Source organism: Lithobates pipiens, unplaced genomic scaffold (assembly GCF_037356315.1).
Source record: "Lithobates pipiens isolate NorthernLeopardFrog02 unplaced genomic scaffold, aLitPip1_a1.2 Scaffold_1, whole genome shotgun sequence".
NCBI lineage: Eukaryota > Metazoa > Chordata > Amphibia > Anura > Ranidae > Lithobates > Lithobates pipiens.
Window position 1 is genome coordinate 45007213 of NW_027507685.1, and position 16411 is coordinate 45023623.

Here is a 16411-nt window from a genome sequence, read left to right on the forward strand (position 1 = left end):
TACCTCTGCACACCCCCCACTGTAGGGTCTTCTTACCTCTGCACCCCCGCTGTAGGGTCCTCCTACCTCTGCACACCCGCCCCCCGCTGTAGGGTCCTCTGTCCCCTGCACCCTCCCCCCCCCCCCCCCCTTGCTGTAGGGTCCTCTGTCCCCTGCACCACCCCACAAACACACACTGTGTAGGTAGAACTCTCCTAACTTACACGTGTACAGCAAGAGCAGAAGAAATATCACAGGGCTGGATAGGAATGGGAACTGCTGAAGTTAACTTTTCACATTAACAGTTCCTGCCCCCATCCAGACCTGTGATAGCGACCTCTCGCCACTGTCCAATAAAGAGGGCAGCGGCGAAAATGTCTGCAGGCCAGGTGCCCATGAATTAATCACGGGCACTGGCAGACCGGACATTCAGTGGTGGCAGGCCACGGGATACCAACTCCTGATTTACATCATGTCCATGCTAGGCCTTCCTGGAAGCCGTGTACTGTAGATTGTTTTTAAATCTTTCTTAATTTTTACTGGACAAAAAATAAAAAATGTGTAATGCCACTATAAATAATATATAAAGTGCAGTTTAAAACCAAGCAAACTAATGTGCAAAAGTTCATCAACAATTAAAGCAGAACAAATGTGTCAATAAACAAAAATGAAAGGGAAAAGTCCCAATGAAAGGATGAAATCCAGTGCAAAAATCATGAAGAAGGACTGAAACCTTCACACATGTAAATTATTTTCAGAGTGTGTTCAGAGGCCAGTCACCATTTCCCTGTGGAGTTGACACTCACCGGAACAGATGGCTGCATTACAACAGCATGTGCGCCTGTGACTTATGTCAAAAATCCACACTGTGTATGCAAACTCTGCCAGTGTCCCCATCAAATGGCACCTCCTTGATGGGGTGTACGAGGTACATCAGGGAGCATCCCGCTTCTGCGTCCCAGCCACTCAGAAGTGCTGAGTACCCACAGGACTCGGGACACAGGACACCTTCCACCGGCCCGTGATACTCCTACCACTTGGGAACATGCAGATGAACATATGCTACAGCCTAATATGCTGGAAATGATCTGCCCAAATGTGAGTGTTTTTAATCCACTATAATTTGTTGTAAAACACGCTGCATTTAGAGGGTGCCGTCCTTTTCTTCTCTTGTCTTGTTCCAGAGCTCCTTCTAGCTTGTATGGACTGGCTTATTCTTACATGGACTAATGCTTGGACTTGAAGTGATACATTTAAAATTAAACACCAAGTCATATTGCTAGACTCTGCTACCCCCACACACTCTCACACACTCTCACACACTTCATCCCCTATCGTATGTATACAGCTATATCCTGAGTGCTCCATATTAACCCCTTGTCTGTCTAGTATTTAATGAACGCCTATTATATAGTATATAAACACACAAAAAAACAGCAAGAGCACTTACAGAAACAGCTGCTGCTGACCCAGGATCGCGCTGCAGCGTGACATCTGCACCAGAAACTTCTCCCAATGCATTTCAATCCCTTTATAATTGCCTATTGGACAAAGTGTGTCAGAGTTTCTGGTGCTAAGTTCTACCCCGGGTCCACATTTTTGTTGACACATTTGTTTTGCTTTAATTGTTGTTGTTGAACTTTTTTCACGTTGGTTTACTTTGTTTAAAGCTGCACTTCATATATTTATAGAGGTGCTACACATTTATTTTTTACATCTATGTGCGTTGTGGATATTGCCCATATGTGAAAGCTGCCGCATACCTTTTTAGATTGTTCCACAGCACAGATGTTTTTGTTTTTGCATGCATAAGTACCAAATAATGTCATATGCATTAGCTACATATAGTTTATTACAAAACACAATGGTGAGCTTTTCTGAGTATGCTTACACCATGGGGTGATTCTATTAAAAAAATGGACAAAAAAAAAATGGTCGGAATAGAGGCTCAAGCTTTTTACTGCTGAACTGCTTTTGAAAATACTAGTTCCTTGGATGTTCACAGCTGATCTTTTGGGGTTGTATTCTTTTGGTTACTAATCTGAAATCAGTATGTAGAAAGCACAAGGTTTGCTCTTTGGTGCATCAGTCTTGATCTGCATACTGTTCTGTACCGGAGACTCAAGGTATTGAAGACAAACCGCATGAGAGCCGGGTGGTTAGCATTTTTAGTAGATCGGCAGGTTTCTTTGAAGCAGGTGGGGTACACTCAGGTCTATTGAATTTTTAAGCCTCATTCTTTCGGATAAAGCCCAGTACACATGGGGACACATATCGAACAAAATCAGCCAGTACAGTAGAGGCTGGCCGATATTTGGCCCTTGTGTACACCTGCTTGTCTGACAGAAAATGATCAGCATTTGATCAGTACTTGTGGCCAGTGGCTGCGAACAATGACTGGTGTGTTTTGACGGGGAGGGGGAGGGGGGGGGTTAGTTATCCTGTCCAAACACAATAGTGTCACAGTGGGGAGATTGCTGTACTAACATTGCATAGTTAGTGCAACGACCTCTTTCGTTTTTCAGGTTTTTTTTGTTCAGCCCGCTGGGTAGAACAGAAAAAAGTTACCCTCTATGTACCCTGTTTCCCCAAAAATAAGACCTAGCGTGATGGCTTCAATATAAGCCTTACCCCCCAAATAAGCCCTAGTTAAAATTCTTGTAGGTCTTATTTTCAGGGTATGGCTTATTTTCAGGGGAAACAGGGTAGGGCTTATATTGAAGCCATCACCGACAATCACGCAGGGTACCAGGTGTAACGGTCAAGTTCACAAAATGCTTTCTGCCCGCTGACAGTGTGACGAGGATGCTGATCCCACAATGTGAGTGTTTCTATGATTTTGCAGCAAGACTGACAATACCTTCTTTTCTTTTCCCAGAAATGTGACACTTTGTCAGCCGTGAACTTCTGATTGCACTTCCTTCGCTCTCCAGTATTTAATAAAGCGCTGAAGCCTTGTCATTTAAAAGCTGCTACATCGAAATGTTGCTTGACTGCAGAATGTTGTGGCAGTGGAAGGAACTGAAGTTACACCATTATGAAGTTTCTTCATGGAGGATATTTTACCTTTGTCATTCATTTTCTGTTTTGTTGAACATTTACACAGGGTTTCAGAAGTTTACTATTAATCTTGTTACATCTAACGATAGAGCATTCTAGTTATCCCTTCATTTGTTTACTAATTTGGGAAATTCTAACAAACCAGTTACTTTCCATAGTTGGGCTCTTTAAGCACTTGCACACTTGACAACATTACTGGTGATTGACCAGAAAGATAACATGAATTTCTTAAGAATTCGGGCAATAGGAAATACATCATCACCCTTTAACTTTTAATCGCAATGGTGTCACATATAACAAAGACTATACATTTACTAATCCAATAATGTTGCTTAAACTGGGTCCATTACCCACACCCTGTGTGTATGTAATAGTTAAAGTATCTCATGACTGCTTGCTCTTGTCGGGATTTTTTTTAAACATTTCAAATTTTTTTTTTTCATATGTATGTATTTAAGTTGAATATGTAAGTATTATTTTATTGTGTACATAAACAGCAGTATTAGACAACTACTTGACCTTTTCTGAGGTTTTTGTTGGAGCTCAGATTAGTTTTTACAGTGCTTTAGTTATGCTCTGTACACCCCGTCCTGTAGCCAGGGCTCTGTGTGCAGTTAGCCAGCACCATTCTGACAACCTGCTGAAGTAAACCGGGCCTCTTATTGTAATTATGCTTATTTCAGTTAGGCATGATTTCTCATGTTTTCAGCCTCTTGGCGTCAAAAACAAGCTTCTAAAAGTACTGTATGTATTAGCCTAGTTTACAAATTGCCTTCTCTTTTCTGCTGCAGAAACACAAAAGGGACTATTTGGGTATTGCTGCAAAGGAAGTTGTCATTTTAGTCGGAAAGGCTTTTATCAGTCTGGATGCATCAAGCAAATTTATTTATTGGTCTCATCCTTGACAGCTGCACTTATGGCTGAAAGCAGTTAAACAAAGCCAGTTCATAGTTCAGATGAGAATGCTTAGAAGTCATTTGTTGGTTTATAGGGACATCCTCTATATATAGGCAAAAGTTTTGCATATCTTGTGCCTTTAGAAAGATGCAGTCTAATTTTCTAGTCAAACAGGAGTTGAGGAACCCAACTTTTCTATGTTTAGAAGTTTATAGTGACCTGGATACTATGATATGCATATTGTGGCAAGATACATTTTATTTCAGTCCTCAGGGACTCCTTATAGTGCAATTGTTTGCAGACACCCAATGTTTGTTATAGTAGCTCACTGGTGTATGTACATAACCCTTAATAATCATAGACTTATATTTTAATGAGCATTTATTTATTGGGATATAAGGCACTTAAATGCAAAATCCTCATCTCTGTGTGCTTGGAGTCTTGCATGTAAGGGTGTCAGACATGAGATCCACCCTCTCTCTGATTTTCCATCACTGCTGCTTCCCTGACTGTGCTTAAATAAGTAGATGGAAGGAGTGATCGGTCATGGGCACTTAACTTCCATCAGTGTCGGATGACATTATTTTAGTAATTGTTCTTTATTGTTGGTTCCCTCTATTCACTAAAAATGTGATTTGCTGCAATTACTATTTATCGGTTGTTGAAAGCTTTCCATGTCTCTTGTTCCAGCAGTGAAAGGGAGTAAGAAGGGGACATTACCATTACTTTACCTTTGTCCATTCTCTTACAAGTCTATACAAGTGGAAGCCAAAAGGAGGGGCAACTGCTGGTCAAAAGCACCTGTCAATGATCTTAGATGTCTGTCATTAGGGATGATCTCAGGCGTGTTCGCATGGTCCACGTGCTGAGCCCGCCAGGAAGTTGGCACAGCGCTGCGCTAATCACAGGCAGTGAGATATTGCCCGATTGCTGCAGCTGCACATTGGGGCAATGTCTCACTGCCTGTGATCAGCGCTGCGCCGACTTCCTGGCGGGCTCTGCACATGGACCATGCAAACACGCCTCAGCTCATCCCTATCTGTCATATTGATGCAGTTAACGCAGGCCCTTAGGCAGCTGTGAAAACCATGACCAGCTCTATTACGCATTTGGGAGGTAATCCTGTCCCTCAGGTTCTAGCCATATCACTGTGTAGGGTCACTTATTCTTATAATAATGGTACCTTGTCACCAAATACTTTTGTCCAAATTCAGAGGTGTTGTTTTTCTTTACCAAATACTATAAAAAATAATCTATTTCCCCTGCTGCGACAGAGAAATCCTCCTTTTGATATTTTGAAATGTTACACTGGCCATTCATTCTACAATTCTCTTTAAATCTACCTACAATTATGTAGTGTAAGGGGCTTGCCTGACTGAATACAACTGAATGTATTGTTTAGGTTTGCCTAAAAAAAAATAAAAAATAAAAATCTGTAAAGGAGATTATACAATCGGATTGTTTACAGCAGTGGTCATCAACCCTGTCCACAAGGCCCACTAACAGGACAGGTTTTATGTATTACCTTGGGGAGATACAGACTAGAATACTGCAATCACTGAGCAGAGAATATCACCTGTGATGTATTTCAGTTATCTTGCAAACCTGGCCTGTTAGTGGGCCCCGAGGACAGGGTTGATGACCACTGGTTTACGGTATGGCCAGCTTTAGATTAGACATTGATCTGCGAATGGTTTCTGCACACCTTTTGCTTTTTGCACATTATTAGAGTCCTTATGTTCCAGCTATGTGTGGAAAGCCGCTACAGATCAAAAGCATTTATAAAACGAGTACATATTGAATCTGTTTTTTTTTTTTTATTATTATATATATTTACAGCAATGTTTTGTGCAATTCCTTGCTCTGACATATCAATTTGTAATATAAATGGTTTCTGGTAGATGAAATGTTTGGCAAAGAAAGAATAGTATAAACTTGAAGTTCCTCTTTATAGATTAAACCCGCCATCAGACTCAGCTTTGTAGATTTGTTCAGACAGAGCAGTGCCTTAGGTAATCCAGATTAACATGTATTTTTGTATGAACACTGTAACTCTAGCAGAGACAATCTGACCCATAAAATGCTTCTATTTTCTGTGTAACTGTTACCTGTTCATTTACTAGCTACAGCTACTATGTAAATTATATGTTACCTGGTAAAATAGACTTTACAATTGAAAACTAAATTGATGTCATAATAAACATATTGTTTAACTATTGTAAGACCGCTTCCTTTACATTCAACCCAAGCAGATGTTTTTGTTTAAAAGTTGACTTTTTTACATTTTGAATATTAAAGTAATACTTTATTATATTAAAGCAATACTTTATTATATAATTGTTACCATTGCTGTGCCTTCATTTGAAAATGATAATGGCTTGGCTTCACCTGTATGATGTGTATACATGTACTCAGTCAGATGAAGTCAAATAACTAAACTTTTCAGGATATGATCACCAATGGCAGCTTATTCTCTCAGAATACAGTTAGGAACTTGTCAAAATAGAATTGTTTTTTAAGATGCTATTATACACATCTTTATCTTTGCTCTTCTTTACCAGGAAGGGTGTCCTGATCTGAGATGTACTTGAATAGGTTGTGTCATATCAAATATTTGGCTATGTATGGTTGTCTGCAGTAGTTTTCATGAGCCTATATTTTTAGATTATAAAGTTGTGCACATGCTGTGGGTTTCTTTGCAATTTATTTCTAGCACATATGCCGTATGTTTAACCACTTCCCACCCGGCCAATGTACATATACGGCCGGGTGGGAGCCGTCTACTTCTGATAGGACGTTCAGAAGGAGGGGGATCGCGCGTGCGTGCCCGCGCAGCGGTGCGATCCCGATGTGCTCGTGTCACCCGGACACGGCACATCTTGGATCGGCAGGAGGTCTCTGTGATTGGCCCTCCTGTTCACATGATGTCCAATCACGGCCATCATGTGATGTAAACAAACAGCCGGTTGCTAGGCAATCTGCTCCTCCTCTCCTCACACAGAAGTCATTGCTGAGGAGAGGAGAGCAGATTGCTGCAGCTGGCTGGTGATCAGTGAGTATGAGCTGTTTTTACAACTTTTTACTAACTGATCACCAGTCTAGTGTAAACACAAATCACCACACAGTGTAAACACACGTCTCCGCAATACACGTCACAACACATGTCCCACTAAAATCACATGTCCCAATGATTATCTGCACACATATATGTACGTGATCACCTGCACACATCTGTACATGATCATTTGCGTACATATGTCCGTGATCACACCAATTATTATACACTTAACGGAATTTTTTTTTTTTACCAAAAACATGTAGCAGAATACAATTTATGACAAAATTTGATTTTATTGGATTTTTTTTAAAATAGAAAAAAGAAAATAGTTTTTTTTCCAAATTTCCGCTTTTTTTGTGCTTATATCGCAAAAAAATTAAAAACGGAGTCGTGAATAAATAACACCAAAATAAAGCTCTATTTGTGCAAACAAAATAAAAATGTCATTTGGGTACAGTGTAGCATGACCGCGCAATTGTCATTGAAAGTGCGAGAGCAATGAAAGCTGAAAATTGGGCTGGGAAGGAAGGGGGCGAAAGTGCCCTGTATTGTAGTGGTTAATGTTAGGCCCACAGTTACCAAAGATGGATATTTAGTCCTATTACATATGTGTTCATGCAGTCTGAAATCCTATTTAGACTAGTAAAGACTTATTGGGGGATTTGCTAGACATCCATGACCACATGCATTCAATTTGCATTAAGCATTGGAGGTAGTAAGAGTGGCCATTAGAGCTGCACGATTAATTGTTCAAAAAAAAATAAAAAATAAATTGCAATCTCGATTCAACCACCCCTCTCGATCTCTATGCAGAATTTCCTGATTCATTCAAGTGTAGTGACTTCTCTGCTGTCAAAATGGAAAAAAAAAAAAAACTGGGCAGCCTGCCAAGTTTTTCACAACATTTTATGTGCTAGTAGATAACTTATAAACATTGTAACTTTTTGTTTTTAGCTCAAAGGATGAACTTCATCTGTAAATGAGGGAAGTTTAACCACTTAAAGACTAGACCTTTTTCTGAAACTTGTTTCTTACAAAGTTAAAATCAGTATTTTCTGCTAGAAAATTACCTGGAACCCCCAAACTATATATTTTTAGCAGAGACCCTAGAGAATAAAATGGTTATTATTGCAATATTTTATGTTGCAATGTATTTGCGCAGTGGTCTTTCAAAAGCAATTTTTACAATGAAAAAAAATATAAACAGTAAAGTTAGCCCAATGTTTTTGCACAATGTAAAAGATGTTCTGCCGCGAGAATTGTGATCTTTATTCTAAGCAAAAAAAATTGTGATTCTCATTTTAGCCAGAATCATGCAGCTCCAGTGGCCAGTCGCTGCTTATTTGGTGGACTCCAGCTACAATCATGTCTGAATTTTTCATCCATCTTTTTTACCTATAGTGATGGACAATATTTGCTATGTGTTCCAATGACCCATTCCTTGAACGCTAGTCCTCATTTAACCAAGCTTCATTATTGAATAAACTTCACCGTATTTCCTATAAAACACCACATGACACTTTATTTTTTTAATGCAGATTTTATTATGTTAAATATTTTTTGCCCAATGCTACAATTGGTGACTGTTTTACATTTAACTGTCTGGTTGCCATGTTAGTAATCTATCATCAATAGTTACATTTCCTGTGTGAATTAGGCATTTTTCAGGAATAGCGCAGAAATTCATTAGTTTTCATTTTCTTCCATGCTAGTTCAAAAACTGTTATGTTGCCTTTACATAAGTTGACCTTAAAATCTGTGTCAAAACCTTGGGATCTGTTTAAGAATCCAAATCTGGAACCTAAGTGCCCACACTGCAAGGGGTTAACAGCTCATTTCTATCTATGGGATGCAAAAAGCACTTTTACCTGCCTGATCCTCTGCAGTTCAGCAAAGGATTCTCCCTCAGTGTGCTCAGTGCGGGGCTATGTGGTCCAATCAGGCTTGATGATGTCAGAGGATAATAGAATGCCAGAGCACAGGGGAGAAGACCGGGACCAGTCTAGCAGTGCATAGAGTAAGTAAAACTGCTGTACTTGGTCCCCTAATGTGCAGGTAACACTTACGGTGCAGCCCCACTGCAAGGTGCACTTTTTTTTTTTTCCCTGACTTCAGCTTTAATAAAATTTGAGCACATCACCATCTAGTGGTAACACTATTTATTGTTGCAATGCATAAAGTAAACTTGGCAAGAAGCATGGAGGCTGCTATTGCTGAACTCTTTTGAAAGTGCCAGTACCCCTAGCAGTCACAATAACCCTTTATACTTCCAATTCTTGAATCGCATACCATGAAAAAGGATGCAGATTATAAAAAAAAATCGAATTTTACTGACTTGCCCGCTCTGCAGTCTTGTGCCAGTCCATAATTTACTGACTCTGCAAGATTTTTTTATTTTTAATGGCAGCCCCTATATTTCTGTGACTGGGCTTACTTTAAAACCTACCATATATATATATATATATATATATTTTTTTAGGGCTGCAAACAGGCATTTGAATACCATTGTGTTTATAGTATGAATCCATCAATGCAGACAGAAGTCTGAGCTTTTGCAATGATCTGGAGGTGCTCTTTTGCATATATTGAGATATATAATTACATATCTCAGTAAGAGTAACTGCGCTATTTAAGCTGTGTAGCACAAGACAGGTAAATAATGTTATGAGCTTTATTTAATAAAGAAAAAAAAGCTGGCGCTTGCTAATTATTTTTCTGTATAAGAAATATTCAGCCTTTGTTTGCTAAAGTGGTGTTATAGATGCAGTCTGTGTGGGATATGCACATACAGCCTTATCAAAAAAATACAATGCAGTAACTCATTTCCAACTGGAAATTACTTTGCTAAAGCCACCTCAAAAGTGTGTTCTTTTAAAACAAGTTGATCAGAAATACACAGCCTTCTAACAATTCTCTTATTTTTAGTACGCTTACATTTTGTAGTTTACAGAAGCGGCACATTACAAAATGCAACAAATGCTCGTAGATATGCACTCCCCCATAGAGGCTCTTTATAGAACTGTGTTGAGGCATTTAGCGTAATGGAAATTTTATATATAATATTACCAGGGAGGACTATGTCATGAACATGTTTACCCAATTATGGGCTGACATAAATGAAGGCTGTCTGGAGGAACAAAATCGGGGGGTATAAAAGTTGCTTGTTTGTGCCTTACCTAACACGACAAAGTTGCATCATCTTCAGTTCAAATCTTATTAGTCATTTGCAATTAGCTGCCATGTAGGGCAGCAAAAAATTAAGTGCACACAATGAACATATTCTATTAAACTTTTTCTTTTTCCCATGCAGTTAAGTCATGCATATATCATTCTGAAAGTAAAATAATGTCTATTTTGGTTTAAATCAAGTTGAATAGATACTAACATGCAGAAAGATTCATTATATATTTAGAGCATAATAATTAAATGCAGGTAGCAGTCTGGCATGCATTCAGTATAGCCGTTGAACAGTAATCATTCCACGGTAAATGTTACTGTGTAGATGTGCTGCTTTAGAGTTTTTTGGCACAGTCGGGGCAGTAAATCTGCTCGTTCTGGCGTACAAAACGCTTGTTTGCCAGATTCAGAGAGCACTTCTTGCAGGTGAAACAGTATTCATGCCAACAGTGGCCTTCATAATTCACAACGTTGGATCCTTTTCCAAACCCTGTAAGGAGTTAACAAAATGAAACTTTAGTTATGCAGGAACACTGTCAGTAAAAAGGGTCTTGGTGCCAATTCTGATTTTAAAAGAATGGTATTTATATTCTGAGGCACCGTCGCACCTTTGTGGTGTATTGCATTAAAGCACCAGACTGAGCCCCTGAGGCACAATACGCCATAAACCAGATGTGCACTATTTTATCACCACATGAGTTCACATCTGTGGTGCCATGCAAAAGGAATGGTACATCATGGGAATTGCACTTCATTATTTTTATAATGAATAGATGTGGAGATAAAAAACCTTAAACTGTACAATAATGCAAGCATTACGGTCAGGGGCTTTGGGTTTCCTCATCAGTAGGCGTTTGGGTTGTGAAGTATATATAAAAAAAAAAATTTTTGCTGTACCGATTGGTCTCCCACATTTCTTTGTGACTATGTGAGGTACCCCCCCCCCCCCCCGATCTAGGAGAATTAGTTGTGCTGGGAATTGCATTGTATGTAGCCCTCAAAGTATAAACAAAAATTGGATTTAGAGCAACTTTCCTAAATTGATTTGCTGTAGGTAAGTGATTGGACACTGGTGAAAGCTTTTCTAGGCATGCTTCTATAACCCTACATTAGAGCCATGAGGTCTACATTATTTGCTAGTGTACTTGGGTGATGGACCTTTTCTTTCCTGTAGAGATGGCAGTTTTTGTTTTTTTTTATTGCTTTCTGGATAAATTGTACATGCTTAACCAGCTTTATTTATAATGTTGGATTATTCAATCAACTTTTCACTGCCTTCTACTAAAACAATGCATCCTGATTGGGATTTGCGTGTGATGCCCAAGTTTACACCCTGGTGTGAGTTTGGGCACTGGATGCTGGCTGGGCACTCAGTTCAAGGAGTGTAGTTAACCACACGATTAGGGTTGAAATAACAAATCTATTAATTTCATAATCAATTAATCAGCCAGCTGATTAGTTAACCTGCATACAGAATGCATCATTTGTTTACATATCGGGAAATACTGTGCAGCACACATACTGACATGTATGGATGATGTACTGAGCTGTAAGTGCCTGAGAACTGTAGTCCTGGGCAGGAAGTGAATGGGTCTAAAGGTAGAAGTTTTCTTTACTTTGCTATTGGGGCACTCAATACTGTACTTAAAGCGGGATTCCACCCTAAAGTGGAACCTCCGCTGATCGGATCCCTCCGGTGTCGCAATTGACACCTTTCAGGGGGGAGGGGGGTGGAGATACCTGTCAAAGACAGGTATTTTCACCCACTTCCGGGCATAGACTCCCGTAGGAGTCTACGCCATTTCCTGCCCTGCCGCGCTGTCTGCTGGGACACACACGGGTCCCGGTGACAGCGCGGAGATTTCCTATGGCGCGGCTCGCGCATTTGCGCAGTAGGGAACCGGGAAGTGAAGCCGATTCGCTTCACTTCCTGATTCCCTCACCTAGAATGGTGACTACAGCAGCCGATCGATCGGCCTCGGCTGCCGGCATCGCTGGAACCCGGGACAGGCGAGTGTCCATTTATTAAAAGTTAGCAGCTGTAGTATTTATAGCTGCTGGCTTTTAATATTTTTTTTTTTTGGTGGAATCCCTCTTTAAAGTGAAAGTAAACTCCCCTATCGTTTTCAGCCAAGGAAGCTGCCATCTTTGCCTCTGTTTAATCTTCAACTGCTATGGTGCTGCACATGTGGTTCATTATGACACCAGCCATTGGATGGTTTGATAGTTTAGCTGAGAGCACAGCCAATGTGCAGTTAGCATTCCCGGCATGCCTTTTTTTTTTTTTTTTTTTTTTTTAACTTTAAATCGATGGGTTTACTTCCACTTTAACACACCGCAAAAAGCAGTGTAGAAACAGATCAAAAGCAAACTGCAGCCTTATGGCTCATTCATATGAAAAATCTCTCTACATTCACTGAACGAAAGAATTTTGTTTGACGTTTTCAATTGCTTTTAACATTCTATTTTAAAATGAATGTAATTTCTGAACGAAAACCACATACCCTCTGAAAATTACTTTGAACAAGTAGTTTTCTATTATTTCTACATTTTTCTGTCACTGTGTTTGAAAACGAACGTTGATTGGACCCACTAACAATTTGAAAATCAAACAAACGTTCTTAAAATTTTATTTATTTATTTTTTTTGAAGGAAGATGTATTGTTTTTGTATGGCCAGCATATATAATATATTACAGTTCTGTTTGACAATCTGCAAAACAATCTTTTTTTTTTTCTTTTAAAAAAAAAAAAAAAAACAGCTGATGTCGTCAGACACTCGCCTCGTGTGTACTAGGCTTAAAGCGGGAGTCCACCGGGACTCCGTTTTTTTTTTTTTTTAATTATTTTTTTATTTAAAAGCCAGCAGCTACAAATACTGCAGCTGCTGACTTTTAAAATAGTGACACTTACCTGTCCAGCGCGCCCGCGATGTCGGCACCCGAAGCCCATCTCTAGATCGACACTCGAGTGCTGCCGCCGCCATCTTGGGTATGGGAATCAGGAAATGGAGCCTTTCGGCTTCATTTCCCGGTTCCCTACTGCGCATGCGCGAGCCGCGCTGCGCAATGAGGACGGTCCCCGCTGCCTCTGGGATCTGTGTGTTTCCCAGCAGGCAGCGGGGCACTTGCAGGAAGGGGCGGGCACTTGCGGAAAGGGGCGTAAGTTACGCCCCTTTCCGCAGAGAGCTATCCCGGAAGTGGGTGCAGTTACCTGGATTATCCAGGTAACTGCACCCCCCTCCCCCCTGAAAGGTGCCGATTGTGGCACCGGAGGGGGGGAGGGTTCCGATGAGCGGAAGGTCCACTTTAGGGTGGACCTCCGCTTTAAAGTCTGGGTTCACTCCTGGGTGGAGAACCAGCGTCCCGCCCTCTCTGCTGTTCATTCTGGGAGTGGACAATTGTCAGACTGCAGTTTCTGGAATATAAACCCTAACCTACCCAAAGAGGCTAGACCTGCTGTTTTCAAGGCCTACTGCGTCTCAGTCACTTGCTTTAATGGTAGGGCTGTTGAAACCCAGGATTTTCTCTGTCCTAGCTAACTCAGAGCAGGAAAAGTCACTTCATATGAAATATACTACCCTATCTGAAAATAATTTTTCATCTGATATACACAGGCTTTTCAACCCAAGAGATTTCTCCAACTCACATCCTGGCTTTTCTGTGATCAGGAGTTGAGCAGAATTTGTCCTTAAGTACTCCTAAGGGACAGCTTTCAGACTTATTCATTCTATTTCATAAACCTTTGGCTTTTCTTTCCCTTGTTAGAGCCTTTATTCAAGGTGTCTCATAGATAAACCTATTACAGCATCCTATGGCTCCCTGCTATAAAGCTCCTTCATTCATGAAGATAAAGTGGAGCAAGACACCCACCCATCATTGGTGTCAGTGGGAGGAATTGTACCTCCTCATTGGTGTCAGTGAATGGAATAGTGCCCCAAGGCTGGATAAAAGCAAGCAAAGGGCCACAGTTTAGAGACCACTGATCTATAAATTTAAATAACGAAGTGGAGCCACCAAAACTTAAAGATACCACATCCCAAATATTTAATATCAAGTATAAAGCGTGGGAAGAGGTGACCAACCTCACGGGACTTTTAATGGTATCGAAAATTACATATTATAAAGAAAATCACATAGAGATCACTCAGAATAAGCTTTAACCACTTGCCGCCCGCCCTATTACAAATTGACGGCGGCAAAGTGGTTTCATTATCCTAACCTGACGTCATATGACGTGATTAGGATAATGAGCCGCTGCGCGCCCCCGGGGGCGCGCATCGCGGCGATCGTTGTTGCGGGGTGTCAGTCTGACACCCGGCAACTACGATCTCGGTAAAGAGTCTCCGACGGAGACTCTTTACCATGTGATCAGCCGTGTCCAATCACGGCTGATCACAGTGTAAATGGGAAGAGCCGGTGATCGGCTTTCCCTCACTCGCGTCTGTCAGACGCGAGTAGAGGAGAGCCGATCGGCTGCTCCTCTGACAGGGGGGGTCTGTGCTGATCGATTATCAGCACAGCCCCCCCGAGGATGCCCACACTGGACCACCAGGGACACCACTAGACCACCAGGGTGCCAAGGTAATAAAAATACATAATCCTCCCTAGACCACCAGGGTGCCAGTCAGCACAATGGGTGCCAATCAGTGCCCATAATGGATGCCAATCAGTGGCCACAATGGGCATCACTGATTGGCATGCATTATTGTTTGGCACTGATTGGCATCCATTACTATAACACCGATGCCGCCTATGAGTGCCCACCTGTGCCGCCTATGAGTGCCCACCTGTGCCGCCTATGAGTGCCCACCTGTGCCGCCTGAGTGCCCACCTGTGCCGCCTGAGTGCCCACCTGTGCCGCCTATCTATGCCCACCTGTGCCGCCTATCTATGCCCACCTGTGCCAACCTATCTATGCCCACCTGTGCCGCCTATCTATGCCCACCTGTGCCGCCTATCCATGCCCATCCGTGCCAGCTATCAGTGCCAATTTGTGCCACCTATCAGTGTCCGTCCGTGTCGCCCATCCGTGTCGCCCATCCGTGTCGCCCATCCGTGCCGCCTATCAGTGCCACTTCATTGGTGCCACATTGGTGCCCATCAGTGCCACCTTATCAGTGCCCATCAGTGTAGCCCCATCAGTGCCCATCAGTGAAGGAGAAAACGTACTTATTTACAAAGGTTTGAAACTGAAACAAAAAAAAACATTTTTTTTTTCAAAATTTTCGGTATTTTTTTATTTGTAGCGCAAAAAATAAAAACCGTAGAGGTGATCAAATACCACCAAAAGAAAGCTCTATTTGTGGGGAAAAAATGATAAAAATTTCATTTGGGTACAGTGTAGCATGACTGCGCAATTGTCATTCAAAGTGCGACAGCGCTGAAAGCTCAAAATTGGTCTGGGCAGGAAGGTGTTTAAGTGCCCTGTATTGAAGTGGTTAAATAAAAAAATTCATAGAAATTTATTATAAACAAAACAAACGATAACTGTGGAGGACTTGGTGCACAGAAGGTCCATATGTCTGCATAGTAAGATCAGATATGTCTTTTGCACTGAATTGAATCCTATTCCGGGTCTGAGTGGCTGGGGGGTATATCTCCTTATGGAGCCGCAGATTGGCTATGGTTGCCCTTTTTCCCTTCGGTTGGGTTTATCTATTTAATTGATTCTATCAGACTGATACTCTGAAGAGTTTCCCTGCAAGCACTTATTGGCCCGGACGTTACCCCATTTATCTATCACTGAGGCTCTCCATTATGGTTATCATTTTATTCGGTTATTTTTGATCTAATCATTTTGTGAATGTACAGTGGCATTACACATGCCTATGATATTTAAAGCTCCTGAAGAAACTTGTTTATGAGTGAAACATGTTGAGCATCATATCACACTGACTGAGTTCTAAATTGATTCTTCAAAATCATCATGTATTGTATGGATTTGTATCTGTGCTGGTGTTTTAGCAAAACTCGTTATCGTTTGTTTTGTTTATAATAAATTTCTATGATTTTTTTTATTTAAAGCTTATTCTGAGTGATCTCTATGTGATTTTCTTTATAATATGTAATTTTCGATACCGTTAAAAGTCCCGTGAGGTTGGTCACCTCTTCCCACGCTTTATACTTGATACTGATCTATAAATATCTAGCTCTCTACTGCACTCCAAGATATGGAATTTACAAACAAGTCAATATTTTTTCTATGTAGTCTGAGGATAATCAAATATCATAGCTCCAGA

General features: G+C 40.9%; 2 protein-coding genes across 20 annotated transcripts in view; one reads left to right on the forward strand and one right to left on the reverse strand.

The window, feature by feature from the left end:
* MAP7D3 (MAP7 domain containing 3) overlaps positions 1-6273 on the forward strand; it is a 197071-nt gene extending 190798 nt beyond the window's left edge. For all 18 annotated transcript variants that reach the window (XM_077490429.1, XM_077490430.1, XM_077490435.1 and 15 more), the window contains one exon: positions 2858-6273. In XM_077490429.1, the coding sequence (XP_077346555.1) occupies positions 2858-2865 (8 nt within the window). In that variant the 3' untranslated portion in view covers positions 2866-6273. The remainder of the gene's footprint in view (positions 1-2857) is intronic.
* Positions 6274-9085: 2812 nt separating this feature from the next.
* The window catches only part of FHL1 (four and a half LIM domains 1), a 131007-nt gene continuing 123681 nt past the window's right edge, over positions 9086-16411 (reverse strand). For both annotated transcript variants that reach the window (XM_077490956.1, XM_077490880.1), the window contains exon 6: positions 9086-10661. In XM_077490956.1, coding sequence (XP_077347082.1) covers positions 10507-10661 — 155 coding nt within the window. In that variant the 3' untranslated portion in view covers positions 9086-10506. The remainder of the gene's footprint in view (positions 10662-16411) is intronic.